The sequence below is a fragment of the Nyctereutes procyonoides genome, unplaced genomic scaffold, assembly GCF_905146905.1.
Source record: "Nyctereutes procyonoides isolate TBG_1078 unplaced genomic scaffold, NYPRO_anot_genome, whole genome shotgun sequence".
NCBI classification, from domain to species: domain Eukaryota; kingdom Metazoa; phylum Chordata; class Mammalia; order Carnivora; family Canidae; genus Nyctereutes; species Nyctereutes procyonoides.
In genome coordinates, this window is record NW_026575030.1 from 26,115,193 (window position 1) to 26,134,208 (window position 19,016).

Below are 19,016 nucleotides of genomic sequence, written 5' to 3' on the forward strand. Positions count from 1 at the left end.
TATTTGCCCAGAATATCAAACATAACTGTGGCTCTCTTTATGTCCAAATGTACATATACATCTTTGAGGATTTAAAGAGTATGTGTATATTTGAATGTGGTGTGTGTAAATGTAGTGTGCAATCTCTACAGCTCCAAGTATTTCTGTGATGTGATTGCATATCAGTGAAAAGGATGTACATGAATCTCTGTATCAATTCAAATAAACTCTGTAAATATGTTCTTGAAATATGATTTTCCATAAAACTGAATGCATTAAATTGAAAAGTGCCATCATTTTGAGATATGTCCCTTCCTTTTTAAGCATTAAAATGCCCTATCTTAGCAGCCATTCTGAAACTGGGCTGTGATCATCTGTAGTACTTTCTCCCTTTCCTTCTACACCACTATTACACTTGAACAGTGTTTCTGTATAAGGACACAGCTGTCCGGGGAAAAAGTGTTGATGTTTTTCTATTTGATCCTCTCTGTTGTGATTTTGGATCAGTGTTGCCAAATGATGATCTTATTTGCCAAGGCAAAGATGTAACTGTTGTTCGGATGTAACTTCAAAGCACATATTAGTTAATGGCAATTAATGAGTGACCAGAATAAAACAGGGTAATACAAGAGCTTGAAAAAGAATAAGTCACCCAATTGGTCATATACCTAGAGAGAGTCAAGAGATAGGAAACACTGTGCATGGGAGAGTGTTAGTGAAGTTCTGCTGTAAAACACTCCTCCATCCTCACAAATTTTCATGAAGCCTGTATTAATTCCCCCAAATGAAATAAAGATAATTCCTGATGTGTATGTAGTAGCTGCCCAATGAATGTTTGAGTGACAAATGCCACTTTTAAGTAAACACAGTATTGATTCATGCAACCAATGTGTATTAGATATTTCTAATGTTCCTTGTAGCAGCTGTTAGTGTTGTTTTAATTAGTAAGGTAAACCCACCCTTTGAATAAAACTATGAAGATTAAACACTTGAGTAAAACACAGGGTTGTGTTAAAGTAAAGCTTAGCAACAAAGCTAACTGCACTTTGATGCCATGAGTCATTAGCTATAAATGATAATTAGTATTACACTCATATAATTAAAGCAAGTATTTCTGTAATCAGCTGGAGGAGGAAGAGAGATGAACATCCTTCCATCCTTGGAGATTCTTTTGACCTCCTGGATCCACAAGTCAGATAATCAAATGTCTCATTTTTCTGGCACTGGGGCTTCAGTGTTCTGGGACCTCTGACTGATGATACCATTTGCATCTAGACATTGGAAACCTGGACAGACCTTTGGCACACCCTCTTTCCTTCAATCATTGAATCTCAAAGATGGGGCATAACTGAATCAGACCTCAGGAAGCAGGTGGAATCAGGAAGTTTCAACACGGACCATTATTTTCTTTATTTACCAATTCCTTGCCTATTTCAAGGCTAGAATATATTGGGAAATAGGTTGCTTTGTATCTTTAAATGTGAGTCTCCATTTACTCCCACCTACATCCCCTATACCAGTTTTCTACCTAATTTGGATGAAATTTTATCAAGTAAAGTTATTTTATCAAGTATTGTCCCTGGAGGGCATAGGACAAGTTGGGGATTGGGCAAAGGTAAGTAAAGATTGTCAAAACGTCAGTATGATTTAGTTTGAAGAGTTTACTGTTCTATTACTTGGGTAGGTTGTTTGAGAGATTGGTGGCTCTGTAGAGAGATTATAGAGGAGGCATGGCTTATTGGCTGGGCCAGAAGAAGGGAGAACTGCTTAAATAAGATTTAACATAGGATATTTGGAGCTGCCAGAGAGCAGCATGCAAACTCAAGCGATTTGAAGACAAGAGTATCTGCACATGAGGAAAGCAGATGAAATAGCAAAGAGGTTCCAGAAAGCAAGTGGAAAAAGGGACAAAAATAGAGAAAACTAAAAGAAATAGGAAAAGGATTAGAGAGATTTAAAAAAGAGTGTAGGTATATGTTACAGAATAGGAAGTGATGAAAACGGAATTGAGAATAGGTTGGGGGGGGGGCACCTGGGTGGCTCAGTGGTTGAGCATCTGCCTTCAGCTCAGGGTATGATCCCAGAGTCCTAGGATCGAGTCCCACATCAGGCTCCCTGCATGGAGCCTGCTTCTCCCTCTGCTTATGTCTCTGCCTCTCTCTCTCTTTCTATGTCTCTCATGAATAAATAGATAATATTTAAATAAATGTATACTAAATTCATTCATTTTTGGGTGACTGATATAAATTGTGATGCTCCCTCCTGGACAATTCCAAGGCAAAGTAGTCATGGATTTGTGTAGATATTATGTAGTCCTCGCATTAAACATTGTTAGTATCACCAAGAAGCAGTCAGCCTTGTAATTATTTGTTTACTATTTTTCTGATCTTCTAATTAGTTATTTTTTTAATTTTAGAATTTAGTTAGAAACTTGATCAGGTTTTGTCTGGGCACTTTGGAATTGTTAGGGGAGGGGAGGAGCAGTTATGATAGGGTTATTTATCTTTTAAAAAAATCCAAATAAGCAGCATTAGAATTCAGTAGTGTGAGATCAAGTTGCACATCCCAGCATTTGAATTCTTGCTGTAAAAAAGTACACAGATAAAATGGGCATCCCAGTGTGAAATCATCTAAACCTTTTTGTGAGAGAAGTACCACTTTAACTATGTAGACTACCACTGGCAATTTTCATATGTACTTAGGAGGCCTGATACATACATCAAGACCTCAAGCTAATTGCAGAAGAAAAAGTAAGTCTGTCTTTTTTAGTGACTCCCTTCTGGAGATCTGCAGGTTGAATTTCAAAGCTAATGAAGAAGATAACTTTCTACCTGATGACTGGTATTTTATTACATACTGTAAGAGAAGGTCTGGTGAACAAAGGGATTGATTTCTTCCTTCTAGTTAACACATTGATTACTTCTCTCAAATTTATCCTCAGCTTTCACACTGTCCACAGTTTGAACAAACGTATAAACCCTATGTGCCCACTGACCCACTGCTCCCTGCCCCCACCAACCAGGAAGGTTCCTTATCTACCTCTTACCATTAAATTTGGGACTCTTATATTTGGAAGAATAGAAACTTTAAGGAATACTTAAGGTTTTGTCAACTTGATTTATGTTTTGTTTTAATATTTTAAAAGATTGGTTTATCAGACAGTCAGGTATGGTTGAATAGTTTATCTTTTCATGGTAATGTTTCTTCAATTTGCATTATTAACAACAGTGCAGCAAAATTTAGTTATTTGGTTGGCCTTTTGGTTGATACCTATCTTGGTTTTATTGATACCTATTTTTTTAATTCACTTGGCTTTTCTTTAAATTGTCCATTAAAATGTTTGGTTATGAAGCATGTAATGATTGATACACCATCAAAAGATTTTTTATATTCCCTGATAAACTGATATGTGGTTTTTTGATGGCACAGTTTCATGGCATCTACAGTTGGTTAAAGAAAACCCTATCATTATTAACTTTTCTAAAACCTCTTAACTTGGTGTGCCCTGTTATTTTGAGCCATGTCTCTGAGATAACATGATCTTATTCTTCCTACCTCTTCTCCAAACCTAGCCCCATTTCAGTATTATGGACTTCTTTGTTCCCTTAATTTCTCCGTACTCTCAAACCTAATGCACATACTTTATTCGGTAAATATTAGCTCGCTTTTTATTTTCAGTCTCTTCTACACTCCTTATTGTCTTCAATAATACATGCACTCTCCCTGATTCTGAAAGGTTCTGTTGCTTTGCTGTTCCTGTTCTCTAAAATACCATCCCTTTTTACATTCTTGTGCCCACCTTGCAGTTTATATCCACACTCATTGTCTCAATTTCCTTACTACTCACCGTCAGGGATAGACAAGAGACTGGGATGGCAGTGTAATGATTGTCAGGAGCAGAAAATCATTACAGCCATTTTGCCCAACCCCATAGAATTGCCCGTAATCTGCCCCCACAAAAGGGACACACTTTAGTGTATAGAACAGGACTTATAGCAAGAATATAAGGAGGCTTCCTCTTTCACAGAGGCAGAAGTTACAACAATAACCTTTCTCAAGTAAAGAAAAGCTAATAGATGGAGAACGGTGGACCCCAAGGAATTCCTATAACTAAGGAAGAGAAGGACAATGAGTTACAGGTTTTGGAGAGGTTTAGAATTCCTTAACTTTAAGAATGTTAGTTTCAAACAAATTTGCAAAAGCCCTTCCTTCCACCCAAAGGCTACTTATTGACTCTAGGTTAAGAATCTAGTTGTTTTTGTTTTTTGTGTGCTTTACTTATTCTCCCCCGTGTCTTTGGATATGGCAAAACCTCCAGGATCCCATAGCTTTTCTTTTTCTTGCCTCTTATTTTCTTCACTTTTCTTTCTTTCCTTACAATGGTTACTCCTCTCTCCCTACTCAAGACCAAAATGGCTGTCTACTCCCTAAGGAAAAGTTGCTTTTTTTCAAGCCCTGTGCCTGTGTATGTATGCCTGTCTGTCTATCACATAAAGCCACCATGTCCTCTCAGCTGGGCATACAGATACATAGAAAGATAGATGATCTGATAAAAAAGACTAAATGAATGGGAGAAAGTAGGCAGCATGGGCCATAAGCAAAGTGACTGCAGACCACTGATACTCAGTTTATTTTAAGGATTATCTTAAAAGTGGCTTTGTCAAAATGTCTTATCTTAAAATATATGGTCAGCTTTTCCTTTTTTAGATTTTCTTTTAAATGTTGGGCACTTGGTCATAGAGAGTTTTAATTTAAAAGTGCTCCTGTCCTGAATAAGTCGAATGCCTTTCTTGCTATCTTATTTGTGCATTTGTCCTTCTATTTACAATTTCTGTTCATCAAAGACAGTTACCTTTTTCTCTGTCCTGGAACCTAACACACTGTTTTATGCTCAGTATTTTTTTTTTAAAGATGTTATATATTTATTCATGAGAAACACAGAGATGTGTGAGAGAGAGGCAGAGACACAGGCAGAGGGAGAAGCAGGCTCCATGCCGGGAGCCCGATGTGGGACTTGATCCCGGGTCTCCAGGACTACGCCCTGGGCCGAAGGCAGGGGCTAAACCGCTGAGCCACCCAGGGATCCCCTGTGCTCAGTATTGATAGAAAAATGGGAGTATGGATGGATGGGTGGATGGATGGATTTTAAAGAAGCCTTTCTATTTTAGCAGATTTTAATTGTAATTGGGATGGTAAATCTTCCTTTTAGGTTAATGAAGAATAATTTCCGCATCCTGCATTAATTTTTATTTTAGAACCACAGAGTCATCAGCTCTGTCTTGCAAAGCCCCATTATTGACTTATTCAAGTTGGCACCTATCTATCTAAATGTTGTACTAAATTAGATATATGACACAAGATTCTGGTAAAAACAAAAACAATAAGCTGATGCCAAGATTTATGAAACCAATGAACTGTACACTTTAAAATGGTTAATGTTATGTTATGCAAATTTACTTTAAGATTATATTACTCAATTTTTTTTATTCCATGCCATGTCTGTGAATTGTCACAATGTATGCTTTTGTGCTCAGGAAATAATGTCTTCCTGTAATATGGTTGTATAATTATCCCTACAAATTACAACACTTATTAGACTGAAAAGGAACAGTCATTAGCTAAATGCTGGAATAACAAGAATAAACCAGGGTTAACCCAGGCAGACCAGGAGAACAGTCACATTACCTAAAGCTAACACCAGATACTTATATGTAAAAGCTTACCACACTCCTTACTGTCTATATCATTAGATCCAATATCATCTTAAATTACTTCTTAAGGCCTATATAGAACTTGATTCTTTGAAGAAAGCCATTCTGTATAGAATTGACAGAAACTCCCACATGCAAGTAAAAAGCCTGTATCTAACAATTAAAATAACAATCTTACTGAGTTAAAAAGCAAAATAGAATGGAGTTAAAAGCATTATTATTTTTAATAATAGCAACGACACGTTAATACTTGGGCTGATTGGTCCATGCACCAGTAGTGCATACATACACATACACACACGGACAGTAGTCCTCTATTTTCTTTTCTATGACACCATCACTCTCAATTCCTGTAGTCAAATATTGTCAGAGTAGTATGAGAAAACCTAGTACATTTAAGTTAATGAAAGATGCAAAAATATTTCTTAGTAATAGGCTTATTCTCAAACTTTTGACCTGTACATTTTCCCAAGCTGATACCATTAGTTCTCAGAAATATTCTAATTTTAGCAGATTGTGCCTCAGTTGTATGTACAACATTTCTGTGGACTTTGTTTTTAAGTTGTTTACTAGCTTACTGATTTAGTTTTAGATGTACGTTCATTGTACCTTTTTTAAGCCAGTGTTTTAATGTATTTTATATTTATTGTTACTACAGTGTTTTTACATACAAAGTTAAGAATGGGCTCTAATATGTATCTTACTTTTTCTTTAGAACTGTCAAGTAATCCACCTCTAGCTACCATCCTTATTCCTCCTCATGCTCGGATTCAAGCAGCTGCTTCAACCCCTACAAATGCCACAGCAGCCTCAGGTGAGAATGCAGATCTCTTCTATAAAAAATTCCGTATTTTTTAAAAAGACATGATTACCTCCATTTTATTTCATGTGATGCATGTGAACATTTAATACCCTCCGAGTTTCAAAAATAGAGCACAGCCAAATGAATAAATGTGAATAAAATGTTGCTTTAATTTCCAAAAAGTATAAAAGGACCCCATATGTACTTTATATATAAAGTATTATATTTAAATATAATATATTAAGATATTATAAATATCTTATTATAATGTTATATTCTATCATCTTAGTCATTTTTAAAGTCACGCTATCTGTATAATTTCTTGAGTAAAAACACATCAGACAAGATGCCCATAGCAGAAAGCAATCTGTACAAATGTAATATTGAAGATAATTTACTGTAGTTCCATCGCTCTGAATGTAAATTATATTTGTATACTGGAGAGGCAAACTTTGAAGAAGTATAAAATATTTAATCATTTGAAATTTAATCATTTGAAAGGACTAAAACTATAATACAAATATATTTAACTAAGATTTTTAAAATCTTGTCTATCCAAAAAAAAAAAAAAAATGCCCACATGGTCTCCCAGGTTAGAGCTTGGGTATACTGCTGATCTCTTAGCCAACTAATGGGGCCTGATTTGGTGAGAATTGCAGATATTCTGAAAATATCCAACCCTTGAATAAATTTAAAAGTTCTCCAAAGAATGGCTATACGCTGTTGAAGATGAAGTTAGAAATACAGTAGCACAGTTGGCCTCAGAATATAGTACCGTTGTTATCTCCGTATAAAAAGCAGATGTTAGGGATCCCTGGGTGGCGCAGCGGTTTAGCGCCTGCCTTTGGCCCAGGGCGCGATCCTGGAGACCCGGGATCGAATCCCACATCAGGCTCCCGGTGCATGGAGCCTGCTTCTCCCTCTGCCTATGTCTCTGCCTCTCTCTCTCTCTCTCTCTCTATCATAAATAAATAAAAATTTAAAAAAAAAAAAAGCAGATGTTAGAAGCTAACTCTGTTTTCATTAAATCTATTACATTGAACTGAGTTGGATCAGACTCGTTTTTGCCTAAGGGCATTGATGCTGCAGGAGATAAAAGTCTTTCATTATTAGTTCTTGATATTCTGCAGTAAAAGCATAATCCGTCTCCTGTTGTCTGACACATAGTTGTTTGTTCCTGTGCAAAGATTTTTTAGAATGTTGCTAATAAAGATGAGAAACATTGCATTTTAGTCCATATCCTACCTTAATTCCAGGAAGAGTCCAGAAAGAAAGGTTTCTTTAGTTCGAGTTCCGTCAGCACATGCTACTTTGAGAAAGTCATTTGAACTTGATTAATTTTAGTGATGTCTTATTAGTTTTTTCAGTCTGTAAAATGAGTGGCATTGCTCTCCTAGACTAATGTTGTAAAAATCAAATGTGTGTTGAATTGTGCTTTAAATGTTTTAAATATAAGTTTTTTTTTAGACTCTGTCCAATTTTTTAGAAGGAAGATAGAATTGCTTAGATGAGCTATTAATAAACCTAATAAATCCCTAACCCAAGTTAGATTATGTTGATGCTCAAAACATGAAATAGCCCCAACCCTAAACTAATGCAGTTACTTGTTGAGCTAGTTTCCAGGAGTTTTATTAGAATTGCTTTAGCCTATGAATAAAACTGAAGGTAGAAATATAATAGCACCAGTTACGATTGGTGAGTTTTGGGTAATTTTAAATTATTTCATTAGTGTGAGATACTAAAGTAAGGCTTTTGGGCAAATTGCCTGATAGAAACTTAGTATAACCTGATTTTTATGTTGCTTTGATACAAGTTACAGCAAACACCTCCCCCCCCCGTGTGTGTGTGTGTGTGTGTGTGTGTGTGTGTGTATTCTTTATTCTTAAAGCTATTCAAATCAGATTTCAACATGAATATGGAAAATGACATTGAACTCTGATCCTGAGAGTTTACTTCAAAGTTGGAGTACATTAGAATATGACAAATTTAACAGAGGAATAGTAGACTGAGGCTAAGGACAGAATTAAAACTAGTTGAGAAAAATGCCTGCCTTGAGTATCTTGATAAATACCAAAAATGATTTCAGATACTGCTTTGAGCTTCCTAGTGGCTAAAGTAAATAAAGGAATGTTACCTGTTAAAATTTCCCATTGTTCATTAGATAAGCACCCTGATGGCTTAGGAGAAGCAAAAATTTTCTGGGCCTGCTGTGTGAGAGCTCTTTCTCCCTTAAGGCCTCAGATTTGGTACTATAAGAGATAAATTAAATGACGTTTCCTTCATCATTCCAACAGTGGATGTAATAATGAGCCTCATATGGATACTTTTGTTTTTTTTTAAGTGACCCTCAGTGAACCAAAGGCATATACCACCACAGTATAGATCTGGGGAAAACAGTTTTTTTGGAGGCCAAAATAGTGAGAACCAAGTACAAAATAGTGAGAACCAAGTATGTTACTAAACATATTTCAGGAAATGCTGAAGGAAGGAATTGATTATGCAACATTAATGGCTGTCCATATGTGGATTATATTCTTTAAAAAGATTTTTTTTTTAAGATTTTATTTATTTATTCATGATAGACAGAGAGAGAGAGAGGCAGAGACACAGGCAGAGGGAGAAGCAGGCTCCATGCCAGGAGCCTGACGCGGGACTCAATCCCGGGACTCCAGGACCGTGCCCTGGGCCAAAGGTAGGCGCCAAACCGCCGAGCCACCCAGGGATTCCCCTAAAAAGATCTTAAAATATAAGCGCTCTTGTTGTCTCTCTTGGCTTCAGTTTTTTTATCCATAAAACAGGAATAGTAAATACCCACTACATAGACTTGTGAGAAGTAAGATATAGAGTGTACAAAGTACTTAGCTTGTGTTGTGTTCAGAGTTAGGTAGTGACTGCAGGTGAATTAAGGCCTGCTGGAAGGCATTATTAATATATCAAGAACCATCAGTGTTAATACTTTTTAGTTCACTAATCCCACTTTAGAGATCTTAACTTCAGGGTACTTCTAATAGAGAATCAGAAAGCTACCATGTACAGAGATATAAGTAGGAATAATTATATTAACAAAAAGGAGAGCCAATCTGATCTGAATGGTCAGCAGGAAGAAATTGTTTCAATACCTTATAGAATCTCCATCTTTATGTAATAAAAAAAAATCAATTCTGTAACTTATAGACATTTGTAGAAATATTCACCAAATCTTCTGTACCATGTTGGTAACTGCCAGTATGAATGTTTGCAGTTAGATAGGGACAAGATAAAAATACACAAAAATTAAAACAGTTATGTAAAATTAGTGAATATGGATGTTGATTTTTTTTCTCAAAAATTTTCATGTTCTTTCTAAATTGTTTTAAAAATACCTCAGGATACCAAAAATTAATAATTAAAAAAGATTTTAAAATACCTCAGTATCCAGGGCATTATAGTTGATCACGGCTCTGATGAGAAACTCTTGAAAATTACATATACTATTCTCAGTCCATAAAATATAATTTACATATGTTTAATAGATAATTTTAGTATATAATTTTAGTGTATATATATAAATTCTGATTTTCTCCACCAGCAGCAGATCCTCTCATGTACTCCATCTGGGAGACCATTCACCTAAGCTATTTAGAATAATAAATCTTGAGAAACAGTAATTTTACTGGTCAAATATGAGCCAGTTTAGAGATCATGTGGTCCTATGCCATAGGAGTTAAGGGTGAGATGCAGTAGGGAATTTCAACTAGAGCAGTTTTCTCTTTACCTGTTTTGTATATCAGTCTTCTGGGTAAGGTTTCAGTGCAAAGGTTCTGCTATTAAATTTTTAAAACATTTCAGTTACATTTCTTACTTTCTACTGAGAACTAGTCATCTATCCCATACTTATGTGTATTCAGTAAACTGGAAGCTCATTAATGCAAAAATGAACACATTCCATCTTTGTATCATTCTCTTAGAAAATTTACCCTTTTTTCACCCTGAAATTTGTCACCCTATGCTTTCTTCCATTTAGTGATCCTACTCTGGCATTACACACAAAAGTCCTTCAAATTTAGTAATGGCTAACTGCCATCCATATTAATGAGGGTTTCAAATCCTAATCCTGAATATGTTCTCTCAGTGTCAGGATATTAGGTTTTCTTTATAATTCATATCAGATACACATTTCATAAAAATAACAATTTCTTGCCTCTATTTAAGAAACTAATAAAATACCAAACAGTACAAGACAGGGCCTACTCAGAGATTTTTTTTTTTTTGCCTTTTCCCAGGTTACTGATAAAATAAGTTAAATGGTACTAGACAGGGTTTACTGGATACTATTCTTTGGTTGATTTCTGAGTGACTGTTTACCCTTCTTGTTTGCTTACCTACAGACCAACTTTACAATATTCATTTGTATAATAATGTTTTGAAAAACTTTGTAAAATGCTTTGTTGTCAAGAAAATTTTCAAGAAAGTTTTTCCATCCGAAAGGTAACTGTTAAAAATGGAACTTAAACTGTTTTTGTTTTGTTTTTTGTTTTTTTTTTTTAAGACTTAGGGAAATTTCTGGTGTCTACTATTTGTCCACTGTGAGTTTCTATAATCCATTTTAGAATTTGTTTCTTGGACTTTAGATTCTGGGTTTAAAGACATTTAAAATGTGTAGATTGCCCCTACCTCCTTTGGGCTGCATTTTGTTTATTAGGATTTTTGTTATATCCTTTCCAGGTTGAAAACCCTTCTAACAGAAAAGGGAATCATGATAGGAGTTGGACAAGGTCTGTCTTCTCTGTCTTTTTACCTGGTCAGGGGGTTTAACTTTTTTTGACCTTGCTTTGAAATCCTTATGCTGTCACCTTATTTAAACCAAATCTGGCCTGTTCTTACAGGTTCACATTGTTATTTTCTATTCTTCCTTGGACATGTGCCCTTTGTCTTTAAGTTATCTGTATTTGAAATGATGATCTCATCAGAGAAAACCCTTTCAGTTGGTTTATTTGGTTCTTTTCCCTTTACCTTGCATTGAGATTATTTGTAATTGCTTGGTTAGAGTTTTGGTTTTTTTCTAATTTTCTATTTCTTGTCAGTTTTGAGCTCCTTTTGAAGACTATAGCCAGAAAATCATACCTATTATTACCTGAACTTTTTGAAATCCATTTTACTGAAGTCATGGCTCAGATTTAGCCAGGACCCATGGTTCCCTTTACTTACTACTACAGTTATTTTTACCCCATAATTCCTGTCACCTACATCACCAGCCAGTTCTTTCTAGTTGGGCAGAATTAAACCCAAAATAATTTCTCCCATTGTTTGTTTCTACTGATTTTGAGAGTTGAAATATTAGACAATTAAGTCCATGGATCAAATACTTTCTTAAATACAGTTACCATCCTTTTATCCCCTCCCCAAATACTATTATCCTATGCCTCTTTGCCACTGTACAATGCGCTTTGGGAAAACTGTATCCATGTCTTGTCTGGTTTTAGAATCTTCAGGGTATTGCCCTCAAGTGCTCCTTTTCCTAAACCTGTCCTTTCTGTTGTCTTCTTTATCTTAACCCAAATATATATGGAATTTTTAAATATATATATATATATATATATATATATATATATATAATATATGTAGCTTTTTAAAATGGGGATTTTTCTACTTAAAAACATAATATATAGTTATTTTAGAAAATAAAAGTCTCATATTCTTACTTCAAAAGGCAACAAAAGGTAAAATCATTTTATAATGTAACCAGCATATACATGGGCAGAGATGTGCCTTTTTTTTTTTTTAATAGGCTCTGCTCTTCAGGGGATGGGGGTATAAGACTACGCATTCTAAGCCTATACCATATTTTAACTTAATTTCTTATTCTTAGATATTTGAGTTGTATCTCAGTCTTTAGAAGTTTAATTGCCAAGCCAAAAGATAATAGAAATTTTTCGAGATTTTGATACATATCAAATTGCCTTCCAGAAAGCTTGCCCCAGTTTATACTGCCCACTGGCACTGCACATTATTTTTCCATTTCTCCATTACCTTAACATTGGCCAGTCCAGAGTAGGGGTGGGGAACGTGCTGCATGCACGTGTGCACATGTATTTTTTTAGGTATTGCCAACTTGGTAGCCAAAGAATGTGTCTTTTTTAGGTACTGTGCTATACCCATTTCCTCCCTTTAGCTCTGTATTTGAAATAGAGACTTCTATCCACATATGCCAGTTTGACAGACTAACACCAATGAGATTGTATCTACCCTACATTAAGGTTTCAAGTTTGCTTAGCAAATTTTGTATGTAGATACCTAGAGTCAAACCAGGTTAGTCATTATTTTTATCAGAGCAACGTTAAGTGTCACTTTAAAGAAATTGTTTCTTTTTATTCAAAACAAGTTTTCTCCTATTGAGTCAAAATTTTTACCTGGATTTTTCCCCCTCCAAAAGTGATGTAAAATCATCTTAATTAAGTCAGTAAATGTCCTATCAAACTTTTTCTGGATGTTCTTCAAATGTTCCTCAGTTCCTTGCCTGAAGTCACCTTTGTATGCCTTTTCTTATTCTTTATTCCTAAATTAGATCTTTTAATTTGAAAGGGAAGATGTTTCCTTGTCCCCATGGCCTCAGTTACCTACCCTGAACAATCAACCCTCCTAAATAAAATGTGCTCTACCCCTGAGCCCAGGGCACCTAAGATCTCTCTGCTGCTGGCTGATAAGATATAAGATCTTATTGACAAGCCCTCCAACTTGATCAGTGGATTGGTTGCTCACTGGCATCTGAATTGCAGTTCTGTTTTTGAAATGACCAAAGCCACTTTGCTGTCTTGTGCCACACCTTTTCCTCAGAAAAATAAGAAAAGAGAGGTGATGATTTTTTGCTGAGGAGGGATCACCCTCATGATCCTTCATTATTAAACACCCAAAATTGTTGAAAATCATAGTAGACATTATAAAGGGAAAAATGAAAATTGAGTCCTTTTCCTTAGAGGTGATACTTCTATCTCATTAATGTAGATTATGGCTTCAATTTAAATGTAGGTTTAGAAAAATAAAAATAAAAATAAAAAAATAAATGTAGGTTTAGGGTATACATTTGATTCTCTGAAAAATGGTCTTGTTTGTTCCTGTGTCAGTTAATAACACTAATCTCTGAAACATAGTTTTCAATAAAGACATTTCCACTTGAAACAGCTTGAATAAAAAAAAAGAAGAAAGAAACAGCTTGAATAGGAACTTCCTTTAGCTACACAGTATAAATAACATATCCTAGGCTGCCAGAATTTTATCTTTTAGAAAAGTTGACCTGTCATGAAATATTTGTAACTATTATAGAATGAGATAGTAATAAATAGAAAAAATAGAAACACATAAAACGGCTGGGAGAGCTTAAGGGAAATAAGGAAATAAAAATATACTTAAAGTTAACCAAACATAAGGTATGTGTAAAATACAAAAAAGATTTAATATTATCTGAAATAATAACTGATCTGCCAGTAATAAAAATATTAAGAATTTAATGATTTTGTAGCTTTTGAGAACTTAAAAGGTGTATAGCATAAATAGAGAATGAAGTTTTTATTGTTATTTAATTTCCGTTAAATTTAAGTAACCATATGTAGTTAACAGCCATCCTATAAGAGAGTACAGATAGAACATTTCCATCATTGCTGCTGGGCCAAACAGTAAACACTTGTATCACTTAAACGGCTCTGTCTTTTATAGATCTATAGTTGCAGAATACTGATTGATGGTGGCAGGACATTCCTATGTTTACTCACTGTGCTTTCCTTCCAGCCTGTTTTCTTGTTTGCTACTCTCTTTTTATTTAAACACTTTGGCAACAATTTATAAATGTGGGCCCTTCTTCACTCTCCTTCCCATCCCTATTAGCGCATTTTATTATAAACACATTTAGAGGAAAAATGGACAAGACTTGTTAATGCATTAGATGTTGGGGGAGAGGGAAAAGAGAGAATCATGGTGACAACTTTTGGTTTATGACCTGAGCAACTAGGTAGGACATTTTCCTCAGTATTGAGACAGTTGCTCAACAAATCCATGACTCACTTATGTCGCAACTCTTACAGATCTCTGAGAATCTAGGAGGTGGGGAAGAAACTATGGGTCCTCTCCTAGAAAATGTATGCATATCATATATGGTATTTTACACGTCAGAATCTTCTCTAGGACAAAAATTGCAGCTTCATGGATTCTATTGGGAACCTGATACCTTACAGGGCTTCACCCTTGATTTCACTATGGGGTTGCCCTACTTGTCATTTTTATTCCTGAAGTCACACAGAGTAAAACTGATTACAGTAAATACATGTACAGATTAACTTCCCCATATCCATCATAAAAGCCATAGAACCATAGACTCTTCTTAGAATTAGGGGAAAAAAAACAGTGGTCATCTAGTGCAATTTTTCTTGTCTTTTGTATGTATACTTCATTAGGAACATATTCTAGAGGGAGTTGGTCAGGGATGTTCTCTTGGGCTTGTGGATGTAAATTCTACCTGGCATTTGACCTATTTGACCTATGTGTATGTGTTACTTATCTATTGCTTCAGATCAAGATACCCTGAAATTTAGCAGCTTAAAACAAGAATAAACATTTATTATCTCACATAGCTTATGTGGGTCAGGAATTCAGAAGCAGCCTAGCAGGATGGTTCTAGGTCAGGGTCTCTTATGAGGTAGTCAGATGTCAGTCAGCTAGGGCTGCAGACATTGGAAAGCTTACCTAGGGCTGGAAGATCTACTTCCAGGATGACTCATTATGTGCTTAGTGAATCTGTCCTGGCTGCAAGAGCCCTCAGTCCCTTACCATATATATATACCTCTCCATAGGGCCACTTAAGTGTCTCATATTGTGGCAACTAGTTTCCCCTGGACCAACTGTTCCAAAAAGGAGGACAAGGTAGAAGCAACAGTGTCTTTTATGTCCTAACCCTGCAAGTCACACAGCATTGTCTCTTTTGGTTACAGAGGCCAGCCCTGTTACTGGGGGAAGGGACCACATTAGGGTATACACACCCAAAAGACATGACTCATTGACTCATCAGGGCCATCTTAGAAGGGGGCTACCACAGTATATAAGAATGATCTTATACCTTTGTCCCTCAGAGCTGATTATTCTCTCCATTCCTCCTCAAGTCCATCTTTGGTTGGTTGGTTCTGAAGTAGCATCAGAAGGAGAGTAAAGGGCATTGGTTTCTAGGAAGCTTAGAAGTCAGTGAAATATCCCCTCTAGAGTTCTTTCCAAATCATTTGTATCTCTGCATACCCCATACAGACTGAGAATTAGGAAATAAAGTAACTGTACTTTTAATTATTCTTATCATCACAGATGTTTTAATGTAGTAACCCTTCTAGACAATAGAAATAGGCTTCTAGAAATCATAGTAGATTATGTAGAAGTTAGGTCTGAATGAAACTCCCCTTATGCTCTCTTCTCCCAGAAAATCTTTTCTGCTGTCCCCTGGAGTCCCCATAAAGGCCATCATTCTCATCCTCTACTACCTCTGTACTCAGTTCTCCTATTTGTTAGCTCTGCAACCATGGGCACATTGCTTAATTCCTTTTTTCTTTTTTAATTTTTTTAAAGATATTTATTTATTTGAGAGAGAGAACATGAGGAACTATGGGACTATGACCTATGACCTAAGCCCAAGGCGCTTAACTGACTGAGCCACTCAGCTGCCCCACATTGCTTAATTTCTTCTGTCTCTGTTTCCCCAGTTGCAATAACTGTACCTGTTTTGGAGGATTGCTCTGTGGGCATGCAGTATACTTAGTATGATGTCTGGCACATTGATAAGCATTCAGATGTTAACAGTTGCTGCCACTGACATGTATTGTGGTGATGATGGTTATTGCAGTCACCCTAAACTATATGTTTATGTATTTTTAGATGTCTCTTTTGCCTTTCCACTTACAGAGCAATTACTATAACCTCAGCACTGTGGTAAGCCCTTCCCAGGCCTTATTTCATAGGCAGATGGCACTATCTCCATTTTATAGATGTGGAAATTGAGGCATAGAGAAATTAAATAACTTGTTCAGTATCACACAGTTATTAAGTGGTACAGCTAGGTCTCATACTCAGTGTTTGTGGAATTGGATTAGATTGAAGAAAGATACATCATTGTGAATTTCAGGAGAACATCTTAAGACCAAAAAGGAGACTGTACAGTCTTTGGTTATTCATAGTTGAGTTGGACGCTTTATAATCAAAAGATGGTAGCTGTCTTTTAAACCATAATGTCAGGTAGCATCACTTTTACCAGTATGAGTGTAAAGGGAAGGGAATGCAGGAATAATGAGCAAAATGAATTTTGCTGCTTTTAAAGAGTTTAAATATATGAGAAGAACTGTTATAGAAATTACAGTAAACATCCAAATCCAGTGAGTTTTTAATGAACATTTTTATTATAAAAAGTCCATATTGGGCGCCTGAGTGGCTTAGTGGTTGAGCCTCTGCCTTTGGCTCAGGTCATGATCCTGGGACCCTGGGATCAAGTCCCACATCAGACGCCTCACAGGGAGCCTCTGCATAGGTCTCTGCCTCTCTCTCTCTGTGTCTCTCATGAGTAAATAAATAAAATCTTAAAAAAAAAAAAGTCCGTATTAATTCAACTATGTAAAATAAATTTACAGAATTGGCCGTAGAAGCAAAGTAAGTTTGTAACTGAGAAGAATTTAGGAAGTATAGTTTTATTTCATCAGTAGGCCAGGTTCTGTTGGGAGCTACCCTTGCGTAGAGCTTTACATTTTATTTGTTGTGCGTTTCTCTTCCTTGTACTTTGCCTCTGAAAAACAAATATCTCTGTTCTTTTTCTTACAAAGGACATATATAATTTTACTTTAAATGTAATTTGTTGCACTATACAGAAGTGTTTGTTTTGTTTGATGAATGAATACAGTACTGTGACTATAGCTTTCAAGGATATTTGTAATCAAAATATTTAGCTGTTAAAATTTTATTTCACACAGGGTTTGGAGATAAGAGAAAAAATGTGAAATCATTAAATTGCAAACCTGCAATTAACATAAATATCTTTTCAAATTTTATTATTCAGAAGTTGAATTTGTTTCAGTTACATGCACACAATAGGATTTTGCTAAAGAGTAAATTAACATAACAAACTGGATGGCCATGTAGATGAACCTTAGAAGGTGTCCTCCAGTGGGGCCAGAGCTGCTAACAGGGCCGGTATATTTGTTGATGTCATGGTCAAGCAGGTGAATTCCTCATTATTGGTAAATCTCTTAAGCCCTGAGGAGCACCAAAACATGAAAGTTTTACCTGTCATCTTCACATACTAAAAATGAGAGAAAAGTGCTATTTGATGATGATCATGCATAGGTTCTTAGTGTCATCCAAAGCATGGGAAATGCTACAGTAAGTTTGGACTTGTGAGGAACATTATAATTCTGAAATAGCTTTGTGGCCTTTCATGTTGGCCTTTCAACATGGCCTAGGCATGTTGTTAAAGCAGCCTGTGCCTAAATTATGAAAATTACTGTTTTTCTTGAGAAAGGCTTAAAGGGTCATGTGGCCTGGACAGAAATTGATGTTTATCATTGATGACAGAATTTGGATGATCATTGAAGAGTGAAATTCCTGCTAAAAAAGACATATTTAAGAAAGACCAGGAGTCATGAATGAAGTATTAGACATAGTTATATAGGAATTAGTGGAAAAGGCATGTACTTGCCTTTGGAGAAAGATTTTGTGTCCTATACCTTGCCACCTGTCCATGTGTCATAGCAATGAATTAATATGACTCCATGCATGGATCCTGATGCTGTAATGTCCACACTTATTTTCATGAAACCAGGATTAGAAGCAGTTATAAGTGCTTTGAAGGAAGTTAAATGAATTAAACATAACTAACCAAATTGAGAGGTGTATAAACATTTCTTCCCCAAAGGCTGTTAAATGTGTGTAAGGGCAGAGTATTTTGAGGGCAGAAAAATCAGGAAATTAGAAAAGAAGTGTAGTTTTTCACAGTAGCCATTGGAATGATAAACTAACAGCTGATCCTTAAGTAAAGAATTCCTGTGTGTCCTTGGGGTCTTTTGTTTCTTGCTCTAATTAAAAAATTCAAACAAAAAAGATCCAAGGACCAAATGTTGCATTCAGCCATGACAGCTGCTTACTCATCATAGGATATAGGAAGAGCTTCAATCTCTAGGGAGACAAAACTCCTGGACTTGTTTCTTTGGTGTCACCAGCTTTGATGATCAAGGGCAGTATGACTTCTAGGGAGATGGCTCTTAGAAGTTACCCATCCCAGTCAAGCCACTTCTCGTCTTGTTCAGGGCTCAGTGTGAAGTGTTTGGGAGAAAATGTGCCCAATGGTATGTATTAGCAGTTACATACATGATGACACAGGGATGTGACTGGACTAGCCAACTGAAATAGCAATCTGTTGCCTACCTGAGATGCAGTGCTGATCCAGATGCAACCAAATGCCCACTTAAATTTTAATAGGGGCTGTGAAATAATAATGGACCTTAAAAAGGGGGTTAGGATGGTTAAAGTTAATT

The 19,016-nt window shown here is 35.9% G+C and overlaps 1 protein-coding gene across 3 annotated transcripts in view; it reads left to right on the plus strand.

Moving 5' to 3' along the window:
- Positions 1-19,016, plus strand: part of GSK3B (glycogen synthase kinase 3 beta) — a 201,336-nt gene that overhangs the window by 176,771 nt on the left and 5,549 nt on the right. For 2 of the 3 annotated variants that reach the window (XM_055315878.1, XM_055315879.1), the window contains one exon: positions 6,406-6,504. In XM_055315878.1, the coding sequence (XP_055171853.1) occupies positions 6,406-6,504 (99 nt within the window). Of the gene's footprint in view, positions 1-6,405; positions 6,505-11,196; positions 11,247-19,016 lie in introns of all 3 variants that reach the window. The other variant, XM_055315880.1, reaches the window with a different exon arrangement.